This window comes from Podarcis gaigeae (assembly GCF_964106915.1).
Source record: "Podarcis gaigeae genome assembly, chromosome: 14".
Taxonomy (NCBI): domain Eukaryota; kingdom Metazoa; phylum Chordata; class Lepidosauria; order Squamata; family Lacertidae; genus Podarcis; species Podarcis gaigeae.
Window position 1 is genome coordinate 26,861,357 of NC_139690.1, and position 24,301 is coordinate 26,885,657.

The 24,301-nt window shown below is 45.4% G+C and overlaps 1 protein-coding gene across 1 annotated transcript in view; it reads right to left on the reverse strand.

Annotated features, from left to right (window-relative positions):
* Positions 1-24,301, reverse strand: part of ITGA11 (integrin subunit alpha 11) — a 97,239-nt gene that overhangs the window by 71,876 nt on the left and 1,062 nt on the right. The window contains exon 2 of the mRNA XM_083713072.1: positions 10,448-10,559. Within this exon, the coding sequence (XP_083569198.1) occupies positions 10,448-10,559 (112 nt within the window). The remainder of the gene's footprint in view (positions 1-10,447; positions 10,560-24,301) is intronic.

A 24,301-nucleotide genomic window follows, 5' to 3' on the forward strand; every position in this document is an offset into this window, starting at 1 on the left:
TTCCTTCCTATGTAGAATATTAAGTCCTGAGCTGAACTGGGCTGGGAGGGCAGCAGGGTGATTCACAAAGATTTTCATATCCTTTTGAAAAGCGGGATCCTATTCTGTCCCTTTCATAGCCTTGGGAATGACTGCTGTTAAAGTATGGAAACATCACCCTTTGAACTTTTGTGCATTTCATTTTTCTCTTACCTCACTTTTTTTTTTAACAACTCCCCCTCCCATCCATGTGAGACCCTGCCACTCTGGATTATGCTGAATGCATGATGAAGTGGCCGGTGTTTCATGAAACCCAATGCTGCAGTTCATTCATTCATTCTTCATTAATTAAATAATTGTTATAAATTATTATTATTATCAGCCTTCCACCCTAAGGTCCCTGGGTGGGTTACAGCATTAAAATCAATTTTAAAAAAATAAAATAAAATCATCATTATTATTAATTTGCTAGTTGTTAAAGTGTCATAAGACTCTGCTCCTTTTGATGCAAAAGGCTAATACAGCCTGCTCCCCCCGTGTAAACCGTCTCTGATGTGCAACACAGATTCTTCCACATGGAGGGATATATACAGTATATATTAAAGCCCACATAGCCCCTTTCCCCATCTGTAGTTCAAGAAGCCCTTGACCATGCGATTCTGTGTTGAACAAGTAATGATGCTAAAATCGCCACTTGTTTTTGCACTCCTGAACATCTACCAAGACTGGGGGGGGGGGGGCAGCGGTGCAATTCATATAGCTAACCCTATCTTGTTTATTTGGTTTATAGGTTCATTTTCTCATTGTCTTTGCACAAATATGTTTTTGCGTGTGTAAAAGTTGCAACAACAAAAATTAAATAACAACAACATTCAGATAATAAAGGGCTGTATCCAATTAAGTCCTATGTAGAGAGTAGACCCACCGAAATTAGTTGTGTCCATTAACTTCAATGGGTCTGCTCTGAGTAGCCCTAACATTGGATGCAACCCAATAAGAATAAGAATAGTCTATCCTACCTACCCTCCTTCTCCTTCTCCTTCTCCCACTCCCCCTCTCAAACCTCAAACTGGTGCATCCAGTCGCAAGCCAGACCACCAAAGACTGACAGCCAAGAAAGCTGGGGAAATGACTAACTCCTTTTCCAGATCAGCACAATTATTGCTGTAAATCTTCAGAGCAGATTTGATGCGGCTTCCCCAGAGTCCCTTTCCCTTTTTTTCACATTACAGTAAGACAGAGGACGTCATGTCTGCTCCTGTGATTACCCAAAGTATAGGAGGCTTTGCCACCAGCTCCTCCGAGCTCGTGAGGTAACCAACAACACAGGCCTGGGAGCCCTGCAGCTCTCAGGCTGGATTGGGCCTCTTTGAGATTCCTGCTCAGCCATGAAGCCGCTCTGTGCCATTTTAAGGATTAGAGAGACAAGAGACCGAGAGATGTAATGCACACACTGAAGAATGCTAGGCAGCAAGGGCTGGTCCTTTCAGGAGCGTGGGGCACAGCCCCACCAGCCTCCCTCTGTTCTCAACCAGCCCCCACCTGCCTGCCTCCTTACTTACAACCAGTCCAAGGTGGGGGTACCCATTCCCGTCAGCTTCCTGCTCCCTCAGTCTCTGTGTTGCCTTTGTAGAACATAAGAAGAGCCTGTTGGATCAGTTCAGTGGTCCATCTAATCATCCATCCTGTTATCACAGGGGCCAACTAAATGCCTGTGGGAAACCTCCAAGCGTGAACACAAGACTCAGAGCCCTCTCCCCTCCTGTAGTTTCCAGCAACTACAGAGACATTACTGCCTCAAACTGTGGGGGAAGGGCACAGCCATCCTGGCTACCAACCATTGATAGCCTTCTCCTCCAGGAACTTGTCTCATCGTCTTTTAAAGCCATCCAAGTTGGTGGCCATTACTGCAGACCCTCCAAGTGTGCCTATTTTCCAGGGACAGTCCCAGATTTACAGAAGCTGTTCTGGTTTCTGATTTGATTCCAGAATGTACTGTCTTTCCTCAGGACGTCCCTGTTTTCACTGGAGAAACGTTGGAGGGTATGAAGTTGTGTGACCCTCAAGCCAAGGAGATAAGTAACTATACAGTAATACCTCTGTGAATGTCCGCCCCGTCGAGCGTCCATTTCGGCGAATGTCCGCAGCAAACCTGGAAGTACCGGAATGGGTTACTTCTGGGTTTGCAGCTCACGCATGTGCACAAGCGCAAACCACTCCGTGCGCATGTGCAGAGCAGCGCTTTGCCAAGAGTCCCTTTTGTCGAGTGTCTGGGGCTCCAGAACTGATCCTGGACTCAAAACAAGGTACCACTGTATACTGAAGACAGCCCTGTATAGGAAAGGTGTTTTTTTTTAATGTGTTTATATCTATTGGAAGCCACCCACAGTGACCAGGGCAACCAAGTCAGATGGGCAGGGTATAAATAATAAAATTGTTGTTGTTGTTGTGGAATAGGCCAGTCCTATTTTCATCTGAGAAATGTTGGAGGGTACTGTGTCCTGTGGGAACAAGTTCCACAATTCATCTGTGTGCTGTACAGTGGTACCTCAGGTTACAAACGCTTCAGGTTACAGTCTCCGCTAACCCAGAAATAATACCTCGGGTTAAGAACTTTACCTCAGGATGAGAACAGAAATTGTGCGGCGGCAGCGGGAGGCCCCATTAGCTAAAGTGGTGCCTCAGGCTAAGAACAGTTTCAGGTTAAGAATGGACCTCCAGAAGAAAGTAAGTTCTTAACCCGAGGTACCACTGTATAAAGATACATAAATGTTTCCTCTTATTCACCTTTTCTCTTAAAAAAAACAACAACATGACTTGGACAGCTGTCACATACTTCAGCAACAGTAATCAAATCAGGGAACATAAAAACTCATTTCACCCTCCAGGGTTCAGGGTGAGTTTCATATTCACCGCCCGCTTTGCTCTCATGAGGAGATGCCATTTCTTTTCAGGATGAAAAATGGGCTGTTGCAAAATATCCGAGGCTGAAGTATGCAATTAGGTTGGACTTTTTTATTTTTAAAAGATGATCTTTCAGAATTAGAAAATGGTCACGTCAGCATTTGGAAACACACATGTGCAGCAGAGGCTCAAAGAGAGGAGAGGAAGCCTGGCAGACTCTTCCTTTTCCTGGAGCTGCAGGCGAGCAAGATCATCGGGGGAAGAGGAAATCCAAGTTTAATGGAACTGTCAGAGAAAAGAAAGGTTGGGGTGGGAGAAAGGAAATGAGATGAACCCTATGAGAGCTGAAGGCCTGATCTTTAGAACTCAGTCCAATGGTTTTGGGCCAGTGATCCACCAAGAGCCACCCTCGTAACCCAGATGGATGCTTGGGTAGGTAGGAGACCTGCTTCCATCGTAGGCTGAGTGAGTTTCAACTTCTCAGCCCCACTCCTTCCCCCAAAAGATCTTCAGTAGGTCTTCTGCCTTGCAATAGTTTGTTGTTGTTGTTTAGTCATTTAGTGGTGTCCGACTCTTCGTGACCCCATGGACCAGAGCACGGCAGGCACTCCTGTCTTCCACTGTCTCCCGCAGTTTGGTCAAACTCATGTTCATAGCATCGAGAACACTGTCCAACCATCTCGTCCTCTGTTGTCCCCTTCTCCTTGTGCCCTCCATCTTTCCCAACATCAGGGTCTTTTCCAGGGAGTCTTCTCTTCTCATGAGGTGGCCAAAGTATTGGAGCCTCAGCTTCAGGATCTGTCCTTCCAGTGAGCACTCAGGGCTGATTTCCTTGAGAATGGATAGGTTTGATCTTCTTGCAGTCCATGGGACTCTCAAGTGTCTCCTCCAGCACCATAATTCAAAAGCATCAATTCTTTGGCGATCACTACTGGCTTGCAACAGTAGGAAGCCCCAAGAATGAGGACAAAAAAGCTGTCTGAATAAATCTGCCATGTTATTTCTGTTCATATGACATCACAGAATCATAGAATTGTAGAGTTGGAAGGGACTCCAAGAGTCATCTAGTCTAACTCCCTGCAATGCAGGAATCACAGCTAAAGGTTCCCTGACAGGTGACTACCCAACCCTGTTTTAAAACCTCCAATCAAGGCGAGTCCACCACCTTCTGAGAGAGTCCGTTCCACTGTTGAATGGCTCTTACTGTCAGAAAGTGCTTCCTGATGTTTAGTCAGAATTTCCTTTCTTGTAACTTGAATCCATTGGTTCGGGTCCTACCCTCCAGAGCAGCAGAAAATTAGCTGTCTCCATCTTTCATGGGACAGTGTTTCAGAGATCTGAAGATGGCTATTATATCACCTGAACATACCTCAAATTAATACAGAATTTGGATAAAATGGAATTATGAATGATCTTCAGCTGGGACACGGGTGGCGCTCTGGGTTAAACCACAGAGCCTAGGACTTGCTGATCAGAAGGTCGGCGGTTCGAATCCCTGCGACGGGGTGAGCTCCCGTTGCTCAGTCCCTGCTCCTGCCCACCTAGCAATTCAAAAGCACGTCAAAGTGCAAGTAGATAAATAAGTATTGATCCAGCGGGAAGGTAAACGGTGTTACCGTACGCTGCTCTGGTTCTTTTTAAAAAATATATATATATAATTTTTATTAACAGGCCAATCAAATCACATTAGTTCCAAATCACATTAGTTCCAAATTATACAGCCAAATTTTTAATTTTTGTTGGGGGTACCGATACTTCAAGCTCCGAACGGGGGTCCAAGCATCACTTTTATTGCTGCTTTAATTAGACAGTTCTATCCAGTTCTATCCGGATAGTCTCTTTATTACTTTCTTCATCTTCTTGTTGTTATCGTATATTCCTTTCTTTGCAATCTCTGATAAACTTCACAAGTGGGTTGAAAGCAAACATCCTCTGTGTGGGTTTTACACTCTCCAAAAATTGTATCACATAGGGACAGCCGCCATTCCACACCTCCATAAAGTGGTTCACTAGACGTAGCTTGGTCATGCTGGCCACATGACCCGGAAGCTGTATGCCGGCTCCCTCGGCCAATAAAGCGAGACGAGTGCCGCAACCCCAGAGTCCGTCAAGACTGGACCTAATGGTCAGGGGTCCCTTTACCTTTACATTTACATCTTCAGTGGAAATGGCTTTGGGTTTCATTATTCTGGTCCCAAGTATATAAAGAAATATCTGAAATATTTAAATCATTTGTTCGGGCTTCCCCACAACTGTCATTACTGAATATGTGGATGGACAGCATGAAAGCTTGTCACTCTGCAGAGCTTGGGACATGGATGTGAGTGAGATGCAACTAGGATTTCAGTAGCCCAGCGATGGGAAACCTTGGAAAACCACATCTGTCTTTGTGGTATAAGAACTTATGGACTTTGGCTATTGCAGAGAAAAAAATACACATGAACTATGTGTTTCCAGGGGAATGGTGGATCCAGGCTGCTTTTATGTTATGTGATGAGATTTTATTTCCTATGCTTCAGGCTTAGATGCTCAGCATTCACCATCCATGCCAGCTCAGAAAATAGGGATGTCTTGATTTTATTGGTGTGTCACCATTTCTATTTCTTAATAGCTACTGTTTGTTGGTTTTGTATAAGGTATGATGTAATGCCCTGTTACTGCACTTTGGGGTTGCTAACAATGTTAATCGAGGTTTAGATGGACCTCTGGGTCTGATGCAGTATAAGGCAGCTTCCTATGATCAGGGGCAGGACACAACAGGCTGTTGCCAGCTCACAGCCATGCTAAAGTCCTGGATTTCTCCATTTTTTAAAATATGAGCAACTCTCTCTTCTGCCCACGTAAGGAGAGAGGGACATCATAAGGGGCCACCAGGTTCCACCTCCATACAAGTGGATTATCACTCTGGATTTCTTATCTCTGTGATGTATGCCAGTGGCAACTCCAACCCATCCAGGCCTGTGTCAGAATCCCCTGCATTGACCCTTGCCAAGGGAGCCGCTTACGTTACCAGCACGTATGTGGGGGGTCTGCATTCCATACACAAGTTTCAAAGGACAGCGCACCTATCAAAAATGTCTCAGACCACTTCAGCAGCTACAACATGAAAACAACAGAAAAATCAAGTGGCGTTGTCCAATGCAACCTGGTTCAATACCAACAGACTGTGACTGGGCTCATTTTGAAAGAAAAAGGAGGCTTATTTTGAAGGGTGGGGGAGAGCCAAGGTCACTTAATGAGGAAGGAATGAACTCAAATTGCCGATCTGGAAAGACAATGAAGAGAGAAGATGATCTAATGTGCTGGCTGGATTTTGGAGCGGTGCAAATTACGTCTCCCACCCCCTCCCTTGGAATTTGGGAATCTGGATTCCTTCTTTTTAGACTTTCCACTACCTTGGTTATATTTGAACCCCCCTCCTCCAAATGTGTAACTCTTGGCTGTCTGCCCCCGAAAGCCCTGCTCAGATCTTTTATACATGCACAGACACAATAGAAAGAGACCAGCCACCTCTCTTCCGCTCTCAAAATCCCTCTAAATCAGCCTTCCTCAATCTGGTGCCCTCCAGGGGTTGCCTTACTAATGTAGTTGTAGTAGTATAAGCAGTATCACCTGCCCTTCACCAACAAGTCCCAGGGCGGATTGCAACAATTTGAAATTCAGAACTGAAAAAGAGTTAAAGCAGATTACAGTCACAGGAATATGGTGGGCCCTGAAAGCACAGATCTCAGTCATCAAAAACCAGAGGAGAGAGAGGTGTGTCTTCAGCCTTCACCAAAAGCTGAAAAGTGAAGAAGTAAGACACACCTCTGTTGGGAGGGAGTTCCACAACTAAGGGGCTGCCACAGAGAAGGCCCTCTCCTAGGTCATCACTATCCTGAATTTCTGAGGGAGGTGGAACAAGCAAGAGGGCACCCCACCCCAAGCCATCCAACAGAGTGCTAAGTTAAAGTCACTTGTATACTTGTTCCTAGTGCTATTTTTCTAGAAAAAGAGGTGCCAGAACTCATCATGAACACCTCCCTTATTCTTTTATAATGACCATGGCACCCACCTGACAAGTGCTGGAACTGAGTTCCGGTGAATTCCGTCTGGGGGGGGAAAAGCCGTTTGTTCTGCTGACAGAATGTTGTTCCACAAGAGGCTGCTGGTAACTTTGTTGAGCGACAGGTGGCTTAATCTGTCGCATTTTGAATTTCTACCAGCACAACTGCCGCACTGAGATGCTCTGTTGTGTGGAACTCACCCACCCACCAGTACAAGAGCCCTTGCAGATGTTCTGAAGGAGAACTTTGGTGGGGGTGAGGGCCATTCCCCTCCCCCTGCACTGCCGCCTGCTCATCTCTCCAGACTCATTCAGCACTGGAACTACCCTGGGCTGTCTCCAGTCGCTTCAGCAGCAGAAGAGGAGGAGGAAGAGGCAGTGATGGCTGGTGGCAAAGCATCCTGGGCTGTGGGGAGGCAAGGTAGTGGGAGGTCCCTGTGATATGGGCTCTGCCACTGCACCAACCTCCCTGCCACCTTGTCCCTTCCCTACTTGGTGTATTCTGTATTGGGAAGCCAGGTGAGTAACATCGTCTCAGCCTGCTGGCCGCCAACGCTTACACCCAAAGGAGGCCCAAACTTCAGGCTCATGGCATTTACAGAACCAGTTTGGGATTTCTCATGGATTCCACATCTTATACAACCAAGACGGCAGATTTTTATTTATATGACACACATAAGTTATCTGAGGGAATTTCTAAAAAAAATATCTTTGGGGGGAAAGACACCAAAGAAAGAATCCAAGATGCTCAGTGAGCTTAAATTCCTCTTTAAATACTTGGTCGGATGCCAGGATTTGTAAGAGCTGTTATTATAACCATCTTCCCTCCACAGCCCAGAATTTCTCCGTTTGCCATTCAGCTGTGTGATGGTGCCTTTGCTTTCCCTCTCGCTGGAATTCTGGAATCTTTGCAGGCTGCCTTTCAGGGATGGTCATCTGGTTTCCCTCTTAACATCACGCTGCGGCTTTGCTCTCTTTTCCACTGCGTCTGCCTCCTGCCAATTTCACATCTAGCAGAGCTGGCTGACAGTGGCACCGCAATCGCTGGTATACTGGATCCTTTGGTAGCGAAACATACGTCTCTTGGTTTTGTAGTATAGATGGCTTGTTTGTTTAGTGATTCATACTTTGTGAGTCATGGTGGGTTTACAATGGCTTCTTCCTCTTTTTTTTGCTTTTGGGGTAAAAACAAGAATCCTTAGCTCCTTATTTTATTGCATGGGGTTCATTTTAGGCATTTGAGGAGAAGGGAAGGAGCTTTCAGAGTTTGCTCTCTCTCACACACACACCCATTACACAAAGATGGCAATATCTCCACAGATCTAACATCACAGATAAAACTTTCACACCACCTCAAAGAGAAGGTTTGTTACTGGGAATCCATTCACACGTTCAGCTGCCATGGAACACACGCAAGGAGATGGGGGATCTTCCATTATATGTCCCTTCTTCCCAATATGCCTTGGTGCAACCAGTAACCTCCAAGGCCCCTAACAAAACCTTATTTGAACAGGGCCGGTCCTACCATTAGGCAAAGTGAGGCAGAGGCCTCAGACGGAAGATGCTGAAGGGTGGCAATGAGGTGTTCGAGGACAGTGCTACTGCCCTCAGCCAGATTGTTGCCATAGCTTGGTAGAAGAACATGTGTCTTGAATGCAGAAGGTCCCAGCTTTAATCTCTGCATTTCCTGGGGAAGAAACCCTGGAGAGCTGCTGTAAGTCAGTGTAGGCAATGGACCAATGGGTCCCAGTTGGTACAAGGCAACGTCTGATGCTCCTAGTCTCGACTTGGGCCTCTCATTCTCCATCTTCAGACTCTGACCAGATGCAGACACAAAGGGCTATACCACCAGCCTATTGTCCTCCACCCATCCACATTGTTTACTACTTAGACTGATGAATTGTTCTGTGGAACTCAAAAGCCAGACACTATTTAGTGACATTTTGGTTTGCCTAAGAAATGGGTTGCCCCAAGGTAGATGTTCTTATAGGCCAGAACTTTGCTTTTTTCTTTCTTTCTTTTTTAATCACACACAGACTGAATTTCTCACTGAGAACTGGTGAGGCATCTAATAAACATGACGAGACTGGAAGGAAAGAGTGGTGGGGAAAGCAAGTATATGCTGAAGACATTTGGGGGGGAACTCCTGTTGTGTACATCTGATCCTCACAAGCAAAACAATGCCCTCACTGACCACAATGCTACCTCAGTAGTCTGAAGGGCTGCCTGGAAAGATGCTCAGATCTGCATCACTGGTCAAAGTCGCAAAACAGGCAGCTGCAAAAAGACCTATCCAATGCAATGATCTTTCCCCCTCTTTGCTTCCCAATGTTCAGTCTGTGCTCTAAAGGCTTCAGACCAGGAACATGGGAACCTTTGTCCTGTGCTGTTCCACCCTTCCTTAAAAAGGAAGCCCAGGTTTTGCTGTTCATGAACTGAACTAGCTTCTTCCCTTTATTTAAAGCCATACATGATTCCATCTGGACAAACAACACTTAGCATTGATATTTCAGGTGTTCACTACAGCTACCTCAAGGACTGCCTGTTTCTATATGAACCTACCCGGCCCGTGAGACCATCTTCTGAGGCCCTCCTTCGTGTGTCTCCTCCTCACTGGTCTGGAGGGTGGTAACATGAAAACGGGCCTTGTCTGCAGTGGCTCCCCATCTGTGGAATGCTCTCCCCAGGGAAGTTTGCCTGGCACCTTCATTGTACACCTTTAGGTGCCAGGCAAAAACATTCCTCTTTAACCAGGCCTTCTATTTTAATCCAACACCCTTTTAGAATATGGCTTTTGGGGGGTGGTTATTGGGTTACTGCTTTGGGTTTGATTTTATATGTTGTGGTCTTGTAGTGAAATACCCTGGGACCGCTGGGTATAGGGCAGTGTGTAAGTTGAATTAACAACAACAACAACTACTACAATGCCTATATTCACCTTGGTTTTCTGCTATGTGAGTGAACTTTTCTGGGTTCAGGCAAAATGCCAAGCTCATGTGGTCTCTTTTCCCCTCCTGCATGGCCAGCAGGAAGATTTCTGCAAGGTTTTGTTTCTCTTTCAAAGAATTCTGGCTTTAACATTACATATAAACCAGGAGTCATGGCGTACAAGAAACTATGGTTAATTAGGAAGCCAGCTTCATAACCTAGAGTTTGAAGTTCACTTGCTTAGCAACTAACCATCATTTATTGTACAACATATCACCTGACTTGCATGTACCACTAAGCCAAGATTCCTTGAAAGCAAAATTGGAAATCCTTCCCCCACCTGCAAGGGAGGAAAAGAGTTAGGAGGGTGCATGATCCTGACACTTTGCTGGGGTTCATGGAGGTTTTTCAAGGAGGGTCTCACCATGGTTTTATGTTATGTGTGAGCAGGTAAAAAGGAAATGCAATTTACCAGCATTTGATTAAGGACAGTATTAGAGACATAATAAAAGACAAATGCCTTGCCAAAAGCACAGGAAGAAACATCACAGCATAAGCATCCCGTTTAGGCACGATGTGGTATTCATTTACCATTTCTTCCCATTGATTTCATGCTGTTGAACCGTATAGCCAAAATATGCTTCTTTAGAGCCTGGAATAATTCGTGGCCTCTTCGTGTCAATGTTGAAGGCATCGCAGAATCCTGAGACAAACAAATATGAACAGAATTAAGTTGTGCAGCAAAGGGAACACAATGCCCGTTTTACATTCAAAAAATAAATAAAATGATTTTTTTTTAAGGCTGCAAGTGTGAATTTAATACTCCTCTCCCCGAATTGCAATTCTAAAATTCATTGTTTTTTAAAAACTAGAAGTTAAGTTTTTATGCTGGAAAATGTCAGTGTAATAATTGAGGCTGAAATGTTTCATCAGTTACATCAATTAAGGGTGCAATGCAGTATAAACAGAAGCGGGTTCCAAAGGAACTGGAGAGACCTTGCTTTTCTTTCTCAGTGCCTGGACTTGGAGCAGGAATCAAGTCTTTATCTGGGCCAAACCACTTAGCAAGAGGATTATGTAGGGGAAGAGACAAGGGCTACCTGGCTGTGTTTATCTTCTGAATGGAGTTTCTGCCATTTCTCCCTTTCTGCACATATTGTATTTCTGGACAGTGGTGATAAATGAAAGAATAACTCTTGCAGTTTGGAACAGAAGGACCGTGATCATATTTTTGGGCTAAGTTTCCTGCTATAAATCCAGGGTGGAATTTTCATGTGACAGAAGATAAAGTTCTTTTTCATTTCATCCACAAAATTTATTATTTTTTTCCTGCACAGAGCAGAGCCTGGATTGTCTTCTGAGAATCTCAAAAATCTGGTGTTTACCTCTTACCGTTATTATGTCGATGAGACAATATTAACATTATTGAATGATAAGGGTGCTTGGTTTCTGAATGGGAAGAATGTTGAGCTGGCAAGGAGGGAGGCCTTTTGACATGCGATTGGCACTCCTTGATCCACACAGCAACAGCTAGCATCTATTTCAACGTGTCAAAATAGAGAGCTTACATCAGATTTATTTTATATAAATATAGATTTAAAATACTTTTATCCTGATGTCACAAGTCCCTGCATCCCACACCCCTTGCAGCTTAAAGCAGCTGCTCTTTCCTTCCTCCTCCCGCTTTTGCGGTCCCTCTATCTCCCCATCAAACTATCATGGGCAAAGAAAACAGATGACCCAGCACACCACTCTCTGCCTCAGAGTTCTTTTCTCCTTCCTCAAGAGGCAGCCTCTGCCTTCTCCAGTTTTCTCTTTCTCCTTTCCACGATTCCCTTTTATAAGCAATTAGGGGTGGGTGAGGGGACACAGAGAGTCTGGAAGCTTTCAGTCTCTCATGAGACTCACTCAGGGCTTGTGTGAAGACTGGTGGGTTTTCTTGCTTTTTATTTTGCAGGTATCTTCTGCAAAAGGAGGTGCCGAGGAAGGTGGCCAAGATGACCAAGGGTATGGAAACCAAGCCTTATGAGGAATGGTTGAAGGAGTTGGGTATGTTTAGTCCAGAGAAGAGAAGACTGAGAGGGGATATGATAGCCATCTTCAAAAACCCAAAGGGCTGTCCCACGGAAGATGGAGCCAGCTTGTTTTTTTTGTACTGCTCCAGAGAGTAGTACCCAAACCAATGGACTCAACTGACAAGAAAGGAGATTCTGACTCAATTTTAGGAAGAGCTTTCTGATTGTAAGAGCTGCTCAACAGTGGAATTGACAACCTCAAAAGCAGGTGGACTTTCCTTCATTGGAAGGTTTCCAGCAGAGGTTTGTGGGCATCTGTCAGGGATTTAGTTGTTATTTCTGTATTTAATGGGGTTTGACTAGATGATACTTGGTCCCTTCCAACTCTACAGTTCTCTAATTCTATGTGATTTTGCATTAGTGATGGGCTTATACTGGACCATCCACACACCATTCTGCTTTATTAGTTGTCTGGCAATGCTTCCCCAAAGTTACCACACTGCAAGGGGGGGGGGGGATTCTTGCACTACAGTGCAACAAAACAAAAATTGCAAACCCAAAATACTTGTGCAATAAAAAGTGCAGGGGCGCCGACTTATAAAAAATATTGGGGGGGCCCATACCGGGGTCCTGCCCCGGGAAGTTTTCTAAATTTTAGATGAAAATTAGTGAGTTTTAAAGTTTTTTAAAAGTATTTTAGAGTCATATGATCAACATTAGAACCCCGAAAACTCGACTCTCTATAACTCCACACTCCGGGAAACTCGACAAGCCTGAAACACTTTTTGGCTTTGAAAAAAGAAACAAAACATAAACACGCACGGTATTTTCATAAAAAGCTAATTTAATTTACAGTAACAATTATGCTTATAGACTATTACAGAGCAGTGAATATATAGCTCTGAAAAGACTGAAATGATATTTAAATAAATCCTAAACTATCATTAAAAGAATAAAACATAAAATATTGCTGTCGCACAGTAATAGCACTTTGATTAATAAGTGAAATACCTAATTTAAGCTTACTTTGAATAAGGCTGAGGGTTCATTAAATAAAAATAATATCTCAAAATTAATGCTTTAATACAGTTAATAAAGTTAATACAGTATGCCTAATACTGTATGTAAATACTGTAATACAGTATGTAAATAACGGGCTTTAATTGGGTCTTACACCCTAAAAATATTTAAGTATTTGAAAATAACTAATACAGTACTATAGTAATATAGAAATACAGTACTAAACTAGTACTAATATTTTGAAACTGAAAATTTAACATTCTGTATGTATTTAATTCTCTATTTTATAAAGATTTTTAATATCTGACAGTGAGTTTGGAGTAGCCCAATGCAAAAATCCTGAGGATCCATGTGGATCCGTGCTTTGTAACCACGTTTTTGCACCACTGTGACCCTAGGCAACAGTGGGTGCGTGATTTTTTTGGTGCAAGATGTAGCCATGGACATGCTATGTGATCTGATGGTGAATTTGGGGTGACCCAATGCAAAAATCCTGAGGATCCATGTGGATCCGTGCTTTGTAACCACGTTTTTGCACCACTGTGACCCTAGGCAACAGTGGGTGCGTGATCTTTTTGGTGCAAGATGTAGCCATGAACATGCTATGTGATCTGATGGTGAATTTGGGGTGACCCAATGCAAAAATTCTGAGGATCCATGTGGATCCGTGCTTTGTAACCACGTTTTTGCACCATTGTGGCCCCAGGCCACAGTGGGTGCGTGATTTTTTTGGTGCAGGCTGTAGCCATGGACATGCTATGTTATCTGATGGTGAATTTGGGGTGACCCAGTGCAAAGATCCTGTGGATCCATGCTTTGTACCCACGTTTTTGCACCATTGCAGCCCCAGGCAACAGTGGGTATGTGATTTTTTTGGTACAGACTGTAGCCATGGACATGTAATGTGATCTGATGGTGAATTTGGAGTGACCCAATGCAAAAATCCTGAGGATCCATGTGGATCCGTGCTTTGTCACCACGTTTTAAATGGGGAGGGAAGGAAAAACACAGAAGGGACAAGAAGCACAAGAGGGGTGTGCGGAGAAGCAGCTGGCTAAGAATGCAGGGGAGGAGTTTAACGGGGTGGGGGGGAGGAAAGGAAGGCAAAAGTCCCCCCCAAGCCAGCCCCCCCTCTCTCTCTCCCACCTGCGAGTCCCTAGAGCACGGAGAGGAGGAGGTGGTGGGCTGGAGCCTGCACGCAGTGTGACTAGGAAAGAATTAGAAGGAAGGACTCGATCCTTTCCTTAACCCTCTGCTTGCCAAGAGGGCAGGGGATTCCCTGCTCTTTGTTGAGTTTGAGCAAACTCAGCAACAGAAGCGGGTGGGCAGTAAGACCCTGAGGCAGAATGCAGGAAAGCAGCAGCTTCCGCCTTCCCTCCACCCGACCGCCCGATCTTATTTTTGCCTGATTTTTGCCTATTTTTGCCCCTGCGCTCCGGCGAGTCAGCTCCAGGGACCACACATTCGCTCAATAACACGCACAGACATTTCCCCTTACTTTTTAGGAGAAAGAATCTGCGTGTTATAGACCGAAATTTACAGTAATAATTTTCTTAAATTATTGGGGGGGCTCAGCCCCCCAAACGAATTTTTGAGGGGGCTCGGGCCCCCTCAGGCCCCATGGAGTCGGCGCCTATGAAAAAGTGACAGAACTTCAGCAGGAAGCTACAGAACACAAGCCAGATGTAAATATGGCAGCGTGTTCACTCCAAAACATTTGCGGCATACGCAGTATTGAAAATGGGAGAGTGTATGACCCCCCTGATAACATCATGAGCACAAATCATCATGAATGCACAAGCAAAAGAATTAAAACAGCCTCTAGCTGTGCTGGTTGGGACTGATAGGACTTGTAAACCAAAATATATCGAGGGCACCCAGTTGGTGAAGGCTGTTCCACAATATACACTGTGTAGCAACTCTTTTTGCTAACAAAAATGCAGCCTCAGAGGGTACTAAAAGTGGAAAGCAGGTGGAGGAAAAGGTCTTCTTAACCCTCATGTTGTTTTTCTGCTGAAAATGCCCCCTAGCTGCCCTCACTTCCCCACACCACACCCCATGGGAAAGACCAGTGTCATTGTGCCCTAAAGTTGCACAAGTTTCTTGCACAATTTTTTTTAACAACCATAATAGTTATGTGCTCCTATTGAATAGTCAAAGTGCCTCAGACATAGTTTAGTAATCGTTACAAGAATGCTTTAAAATAGTCATGTATCATCATCATCATCATCATCATCATCACACATGCTTCAAAACTTCTTGGAGCTGAAGCCCTGATGAGGTTTGACCTGCTTGACTCACATAGGAGTAAAGAAAGATGACTTATGCCAGGTCAGACAATTGGTCAAATACAAATACAAATACTTTTATTGGCATTACAAGTTAAAACATTTCAAAACACTAGGATAAATTTAAAAGGGACAGGAGTGAAGTTGTCAAGGATCACAAGGTACTAGATTGTTCTGCTTCAGGCAATTGGTCCATCAAGCGCAGTGCTTTCTACACTGATTGGCAGCAGCTCCCCAGTGCTCCAGGCAAGGGACATTCCCAGATCCCAGGTCCCCACGGAGATGCCATCAGGGATTTGAACTTAGAACCATCTGCATGCAAAGCAGATGTTCTGTCACTGAGCTCTGGCCCTTCGACTCACAGTGCTCCCCACTTCACCATTCCAGCATTTGTATTGTTGGGGGCTTGGAGGGGGGTGTGTGGTCAGTCAGAATGATGCCTTGCACCCCTTCCAATTGTTGAGATCAGGAACTCACTGTGGGTTAGAATTTAATAGAGGATTCTATTGATGAACTAGTAGGACAAGTTTGCCCTGAGCTGGCCACTTAAGTGTCCTCATCAGCATCCCAAAAGAATGAGCTAGGTTGCAAGAGCTACAACTAAGGGATGGTGCCCTCCAGGCTAAAGGGTGGGCATTTCTTCCACCCCCTCACCTAGTTGCTAGGTAGGAGAACAAGAGTCAGAGAGTTGTGTGTGAGCTGAGCTGAAAGCAGGAGACAGAAAGGCATGCTTGCTTTGTGCTGGATCCAAAGCCGTGACAAATAGAGAAGCAAGATCTGTTGCTTTGAGCCTCTCTATCCTATGCTCAGGTTGTAAAGGTAAAGGTAAAGGGACCCCTGACCATTAGGTCCAGTCATGACCGACTCTGGGGTTGCGGCACTCATCTCGTACAACTTCCGGGTCATGTGGCCAACATGACTAAGCTGCTTCTGGTGAACCAGAGCAGTGCACGGAAACGCCGTTTACCTTCCCGCCGGAGCGGTACCTATTTATCTATTTGCACTTTGAGGTGCTTTCGAACTGCTAGGTTGGCAGGAGCAGGGACCGAGCAACGGGAGCTCACCCTGTCACGGGGATTCGAACCACGACCTTCTGATCGGCAAGTCCTAGGTTCTGTGGTTTAATCCACAGTGCTACCCCTATATCCTAAAGACACCACAGTCTCCACTAACCTTCACATTCCAGGGAATCTGAACATGGGCAAGCGTCTAGGACCCCTGGATTATCTCATCGCTCAGAGATTGGGGTGACATATAACAGTATGATTTAGGAGAAACCAGAAATATTGCCCTTTCTTCTTTAAGCAGCCAGCAATGAATGAGGAGATTCAAAAGAATGTTTGTTGCCATATCTAATTGCTGTCTTATAATTTAGTGGAAATATAAGAGAGACCAAGGCAATGTCTGGTCTTTGTCAAAACAGAAAGGACTTGGCCCAGAGAAGAGAAGGGATAAAACTTGAGTTGAATTCACAGCCATCATTTGGGCATGAGGATTGATGGGTGTTTTTCCTCACTCGGACTTTCGGAAAACCCTCGCAGCATATTTTGGCTGGGGATACCTGGCAATAAGGCAATAAGGCAAGGAAACCACCCTCTTCCTTGCAAGGTGACCCTCCTACCCTCTCCAGGTGGCCAGTTGCCTGCCCCCTCCAGAGGAAGGGCTATAGCTCAATGGGAGAGCACCTGATTTGCATGCAGAAGGTCACAGGTTCACTCTCCAGCAGCATCTTCAGGGAAAGACTCGCTGCCCAACACCCTGGTGAGCCACTGTCAATCTATGCGGAGAATACTGAGCTAGATTGGACCAACAGTCCATACAAAGCAGCTTCTGAGCACCTAGGATTAACCTTTCCTTTAAGTATTGAATATGCCCCAATGGGAAGCCCACAAAACAGGGCACGGGTGCAACAGCACTCTTTGCCCTTGCAAATTCCAGCAGCAAGTATTCCAGAGTTATACTGCCTGCAACTCCGAAGGCAGTACAAAACCACTCAGGTTAGTAGCCATGGATAGATCTACCCCCCCTCCATGATTTTTTGCTTTTGCAAACCATCCAGTTCACGTTTTGTATAGCCATCCAACACTCATGTGGTTCTTCCTTGGGGAGGTTCTCAATTTCTGGTTCTCCATCCAGAGCAACTTTTGTTAAAAGCATTAAATGCGCCGGTGTGCAAATTCTTCATGCCGAAGAGACAAATGCTTTTGCTTTTAAAAGAGTGGGGGGGGTGTGTGTGTGACAAGGAGGACAGCTTTGAATTGTCCAGATGACAATGGCTGTGCTTTATCTTTGGCCATGAGAGAACTTCTAACCCACACTAGGAATCAGGGCTTGTTCCAGGGTTTGGGGACGGGGCTCCTGACAACACCTTCTGGGTGCGCTCCCTCTCCCTTCCAAAGTGATGGTGAGAAGGAGCAACACCTCCTCTGCCTGCTCACACCTTTGCTCCATTCCTCCATTGGCTCCAACAAACCAAGGCATCATCCTACCTTCAAGGGAAAGGCCAAAGGTGTGAAGGGAGTCAGTGTGACCTAGTTAGAATGCCAGACTAGGAACTGGGGGACACCAGAGTTCGAATCCCACACACAGCCATGAAGAAGCTCACTGCATGACCTTGGGCCAGTCGCTGCCTCTCAGCCCAGCCTACTGCACAGGGTTGTTGTGTAGATCAATTCAGGAGGGGAAGAACCACTCCTTGGAGGAAATAGTGGGATATAATGTCTTGTAAGAAGGAGTAATTGCTGGTGGCCAGTGGATACGTCACAGAAGGGCTGGGCGCCTGGAGGTGAAGCAAAGCAAGCTCAGGGCAGGCAGCAAGGAGCAAATGGCAAGGAGCCATCCCTAAGACTGAGGTTTTATAGGGCCAGCTGGAATCCTATTGGCCCTTTGTGTCACCTGACTGCTGATAAGCTGGCTGCTGCACTGCTGCCTTCCACCTACAGCACTGGTGGTGGCACTCAAATACAGCCGAGAATAGACTGTCGCCCTCTCCTGGCAAGCTGCCGCAATGTAGCCACCCTCCCAGCCAGAATCCCCACTTCTTTTGGCACTCAATAGGGTGCCTGGTCCTCCAGTGGTAGAAAGCATCTCCCATAAATGCAGAAGGTCCCAGCTTCAATCCCATGAGCATCTCCAGGTAGGGCTAGGAAGGATTTCCTGCTTGAAACCCCAGAGCTGCTGCCGGTCAGTGTAGGCAGTACTGGTCTAAATGGACCAATGGGTCTGACTCAGCATAAGGCAGCTTCCTGTGTTTCACTCTCCAGAATGAATCACACATTTACAGGAATCTTAAGGATGTACATTCACCCAAAACATGCCATTCAGACTTGAAATTTATGGCTTGTGATCATCAGGATTTCAACCCACTCACTTCCATATGTGAAGCTAAAAATACTGCGTAACTTTGGGTTACTCTGCTCATCTCTCTCTGTTCCCATTTTTTTAGAGCTCCCTTTTTCTTTTCTTTTTTTCCTTGTTAAATTCTGGACGGTTCTGTGGGGAATGCCTAGAATTAACAGAGTGAGCAAGTATGCTTATGAAAAAGAGGACGTTTCCTTCCTAGCATCTACGTAATGGTTGGAACTTAAGTATTTATTAACAAGTCACTATAGCAACTCCTTTAAGAAGAGGAGATCTATCCCGCTACTGAGGAACCACATAAATTGTAGAAAGTGACATGCACAATTATGGACAATGAATCCGTACATCAGCAGTTTTAAAAGTTCAAATTGGGCCGAGCAAGCCAGTGGAAATTCTGTAGGGATTAATTTATGCTGACATATTGGTCTGATTTGTTTATAATAAACGTCAATGTCTAGCCCTGAATTGGGGTTGTTTCTGAACAGTCTTGGAATAGTAAAGCTAATATGTGGCTACTGGGGGTCTAAAGGTTGTTGTTGTTGTTGTTGTTGTTGTTGTTGTTATTAAGTTTTATTTTAACATACATGGTAAATATCATTAAGCAGATAGGAAGTACATTAAATATTATCAGCAGAAGAAAACTCTTTAGAAAACAGAGAGAAATATCAAATACTGACATTAATTCAAATGGTTAAATTAGCCTGCCTAAATATAAGAAAGGTCAATCTTACCAGCAATAAGGTTGCAATATTAGGGTCTCTGGTAGGGTATAACTGGGGCCACAGAATTTTGCAGGTATCTTTCTCTGGGCAGAGAAGTAGGTGTGGAACATAGAAAGCGTCTTCTAGCAGGTCATTGGTCCATATTGCTCAGGATTGTCTACATTGATTGGCTGTGGCTCCAGTCTTACCTGGAGATGCTGGGATTTGAATTTAGGACTAGCTGCATGCAAAAGAGATGCTCTTCTACTGAGCTACCACGTTTCCCTTAACACACATGAACACAGGGAGCTGCAGCCAGAATATTGGCCCATCCATTGTCTGCACTGGTTGGCTATTGCTCTCCAGTGTTTCAAAGGGAGGATCCTTCCCAGCCCTGCTTGGAGATCAAACATCTGCTGGAAAAGGCTGGGGCAGAACCACTCAGCGATGGTTGCTCTAGTCTAGCTACTGGGACAGAGCTGCAGCACCTATGTAAGGTTCAGCCTGCCTGCTGCTGAAGCAACACCTGAGCCCTGCTCCCAGGCAATATTCATCTTGAGCCCTGCACGGAGCTGTCCAGGGTACCTTTGCCCCAACCTGCCTCTACTGAGGTCAGTGCTCACATCAGAACAGCTGGTGCCCTAGCAGGCCATGACAGGAAGCCTCCAGCTGCCCACCATTTTTAATTAAAAACATTTCTGATGCCAGGGCAAGAGTGACAGCCAGCTCATGCTATCAGTTACCTCCTCTGGGGTTGTGGGGTCAATAAGAGTAGCTAGAGGGTGGGTTGAGGGTGATTGGCCCACCCCTTCAGTCCTCCAGAATCCTCATTGGCCCCACAACCCCAGAGATGGGGCCTGACTACTGGTCTCACTGTTTAAATTAAAATGGCCAGTAGTTGGACCATTGGCACAGCTAGCTGGTGTTGCATCTGTGGGCAGTGAGACTTTCCCTCACCACCTTGCCTGCCTGGTTAACACTTATTCATCCAGCTAGTCAACCAGGGAGGAAAAAAGTATTGGTGCCACAATTTAAAAACAAAGTTTTTTTAAAAGCCAGGCTGTGACAGCAGAGAAGCAGAGAAGTGGGACCCCAGAAAGCAAAATGCTCCTCAAAATTGGCACTTCCTCAGAGTATAACTAAAGGACCCAACAGTACCTTTCATGCCAGTGGTTGCAAATTTTGGGGGGATGGCACTGCCCCCTTGGTTCCAAAAACTCATCCCCTACCCTATTGAAAAGCACTATTCAGAATCACAGTTTGCATGACCAACTAAGGACGATAATAGCACAATAAAATTCAAAGCAGTAACAGTTAATGGCACACCTGAGCCTGGATAGCTCAGCTGGTTACAGCGTGGTGCTGATAATGCCAAGGTTGCAGGTTCGATCATTTTGGTGCGAGGTGAGGATATGTATAGCAAGAGTAATAAAAAGAAATTGTTATTTAGGGGATTTGAATTTAATTCTAAATTATATACCGGAAACGTGGGAGATTACAAGGGCCCCCCCAAAAAATGGATGTACCGTGCCATATTAGAAGCAAAAAAACTTGTTTTAATGAATTGGAAGAGCCGCAAAAAGATCCCATTGAGCACATCGATTGACAATATGGACAGACTAGTTACATATGAACGAATTGCATATTGACGCAAATTAAGAATGGATAAATATGAAGAAATCTGGAAGGAATACTTAAGCAATAAGGCGGAAAGTGGTGGGAAGTAGGGGGAGGAGAGGTGGCAAAATATTGTTAAAAAGGTGTAGTTATAGGTGTATCAGTACTCAAATCTGAATAGTTAAATTGTGTTATTAGTGCTATTGTGTTTTTTGTTGTATGTGTTTTTTGTGGTTGCTGTTTGTATTGAAAAAAATGATTAAATAAATAATAATAATAAAGGTTGCAGGTTCGAACCCCATATGGGACAGCTGCATAGTCCTGCATCGCAGGGGGTTGGACTAGATGATCCTCAGGGTCCCTTCCAACTCTACTATTCTATGATTTATACTCCCTTCTGGTGCTTTCCAGAATAACTGGTATTCTGAAGCATTACTGCCTCCAACTACTAGTATCCACTGACAACCTTATCTTCCTCTATGAATCTGTCTCATCCTCTTTCAAAGCCATCTAAGTCAGTGGCCATCACTGCCTACTGTAGGAGGGAGTTCTGTAGTTTAACTATGCACTGGGTGAAGAAGGACTTCCTTTTATCTGCATTGATGCAACAACAGTAGAATCCCCAAAAAACCATCCATCCATCCATTTTTCAGGGCCGTGAAATTGTATGCATGTGGGGTGGGTTCATTGAATTTGCTCTAGAGGGAGGCAAAACTATCAAACGGTTTTGGAATAGCAGGAAAATGATAAATTCTCAAGAAAAATATCTTCCAATGCTGAATGAAATTCTGTTGGTAGTTTATGCTCGCAGCTGCAAAAAGCCGTGGGCTAAGAGACAAGGACTACAGGAGCCATAGCTTCAGTCACAGGCAGAGAACTTGAGATGGGTGGTGGTGGCATTTTACAGAATATTCTCTGGGATTCCTGAAATTCTCCAACAGTTTGGAGAGATCTCCCCGAAAGAAAATATTCAAGCACTGCTAAGAGAAACACTTTCCTGAGATATTTCAGCCCAGGCTAGGATGAAGCCTCTCTTACTTCCTCCACATCCCTCCACAAAACCACCTTTTCCATTAAGCCTTTGGCACAACCCCAGAGGTCCCAGGCCTGGCTGCAACTAAGCTTATAACTAAATTAAAGAATGTGGAACTGAAACAGCCACATTGCATTTCTCTGTATAGCTGTGGCCTTCATTTCCTTCCCTTTCCTCAGTTCTTTCTCCCATGCCAAACTCTGGAGTGTAAGCGCCTGTGGGGCAGGGACCTGACCTCTTGCTCTCTGTAGATCACTGAGCACACTGTTAAAAGGCAAAGGGTAAAGGGACCCCTGACCATTAGGTCCATTCGTGACCGACTCTGGCGTTGCGGCGCTCATCTTGCTTTATTGGCCGAGGAAGCCGTCATACAGTCATGTGGCCAGCATGACTAAGCTGCTTCTGGCGAACCAGAGCAGCACATGAAAACGCCGTTTACCTTCCCGCCAGAGCAGTACCTATTTATCTACTTGCACTTTGACGTGCTTTCGAACTGCTAGGTTGGCAGGAGCAGGGACCGAGCAACAGGAGCTCACCCCGTCATAGGGATTTGAACCGCTGACCTTCTGATCGGCAAGTCCTAGGCTCTGTGGTTTAACCCACAGCGCCACCCGCGTCCCGAGCACACTGTTGGCACTATGTAAATAAACAGCAGGAGCAACCTAAGAAGAGCCTGCTGGATCAGGCCAATGGCCCATCTTGTCCAGCATCCTATTCTCACAGTGACCAACCCACTGGACCAATAGGAAACTCACTAGCAGGACCCGACCACAAGAGCACTCTCCCTGTCAACAGTTTCCAGCAACTGATATTCAAAAGCATAACTATCTTTGAATGTAGAGGCAGAGCGTAGCCATCATGGCTAATAGCTACCATTGCTGGACTGTAGCCACTGAGCACCACTGTGACAAGAACAATACACATTGCTGGACTCTAGCTGCCTTCATCCCTGCTCATTGGCCATGCAGGAAGGGGTTGGATGGATTTGGAGTCTATACCTGTCCTAAATTAGCATGACATTCTGGAACTATGTCCCCCAGGTGGCCAAAGACTGATCTAAGTACTGTGGTACCTCAGGTTAAGAACTTAATTCATTCCGGAGGTCCATTCTTAACCTGAAACTGTTCTTAACCTGAAGCACCACTTTAGCTAATGGGGCCTCCTGCTGCCACCGCGCTGCCGGAACACGATTTCTGTTCTCATCCTGAAGCAAAGTTCTTAACCCGAGGTAATATTTCTGGGTTAGCGGAGTCTGTAACCTGAAGCGTATGTAACCTGAAGCGTATGTAACCCGAGGTGCCACTGTAACTGCAGGAACAAAATGTCTCCAGCTAGGAGCATTTGGACACAAATTATCCTGGGCAGCAATGTTGAGTGAGAGCGGAAGCAGAAGGCAGGACCAGAAGATATCCCTGGAGTCAGACCAAAACCAGACATACACCATAGGACAGGCTGACCAAGCTCTCAAGATGGGCACCACTGAGACAGGAAGTATACACTCCTTCCTCCCTTAGAGGAACCAATAGCTAGCCTGATGGGCAGAGCCAGACCAAAACCCAGATGGTTCTTCTCTGAAAAGGCTGCAGTTTGGCACTTCACCACTTGGGGCAGTGGCAACAGCTCCTGACAGGTGGTTCCGATAACAACGGAAGTGTGGAATCAAAAGGGACCACTCCCAGGTTACTGGTAGGACAGTACCCCATGTAGCTCAAGCCCCAGGCAAATCTCCACCTATCCTTCAGATTCAACTTTTTACTAGGCTTCCGTAAGAATAGAAGGAGAGCTTGCTGGGAAACCCGTAAGCACAAGAGCCCTCCCTGCTCCTGTAGTTGTTGGCAACTGGTATTCAGAAGCATTGCTGCCTCTGAATGTGAAGGAAGAGAATGGCCATCATGCCTTGTAGCCACTGACAGCCCTTTCCTCTATGAATTTGTCCAATCCTCTTTTAAAGCCATCTATGTTGGTGAGCATCACTGCCTCCTATGGGAACGAGTTCCATGGTACTGCAACATTAATAGCAAGGAGACAACTTGCAGCCTCACAGCTGATTCCCTTTAAATGCAGGAGGAAAACACAAAACTTCAACTTTCCTGTCTAGTTAGTATTGTTGCCTGCCACTGGGGTGTAATGCGCAGGGCAACCTCTCCAAAGAGCACAGCGAGAGTCATGACCGAATCAAGTGCCACCCCTGGAAGAAAAAGGCTAGCCGGTCGCTGCGTGCAGCTGGGTTGCGGCAGGCACAACACAGCAACGTGTCCACGTGGAAAAGCGCAATACCAGCTCTCTCCATCAGCCACACTTTGTCTTGCTGTGGCTGCCTTCAGGTCTTGCCAGTTTTGTTCAATTTGGGAGAAAGGTACATATTTACATTTGAAACATTCCCAGAAATAGTAATGGACTGGAACCCCTCC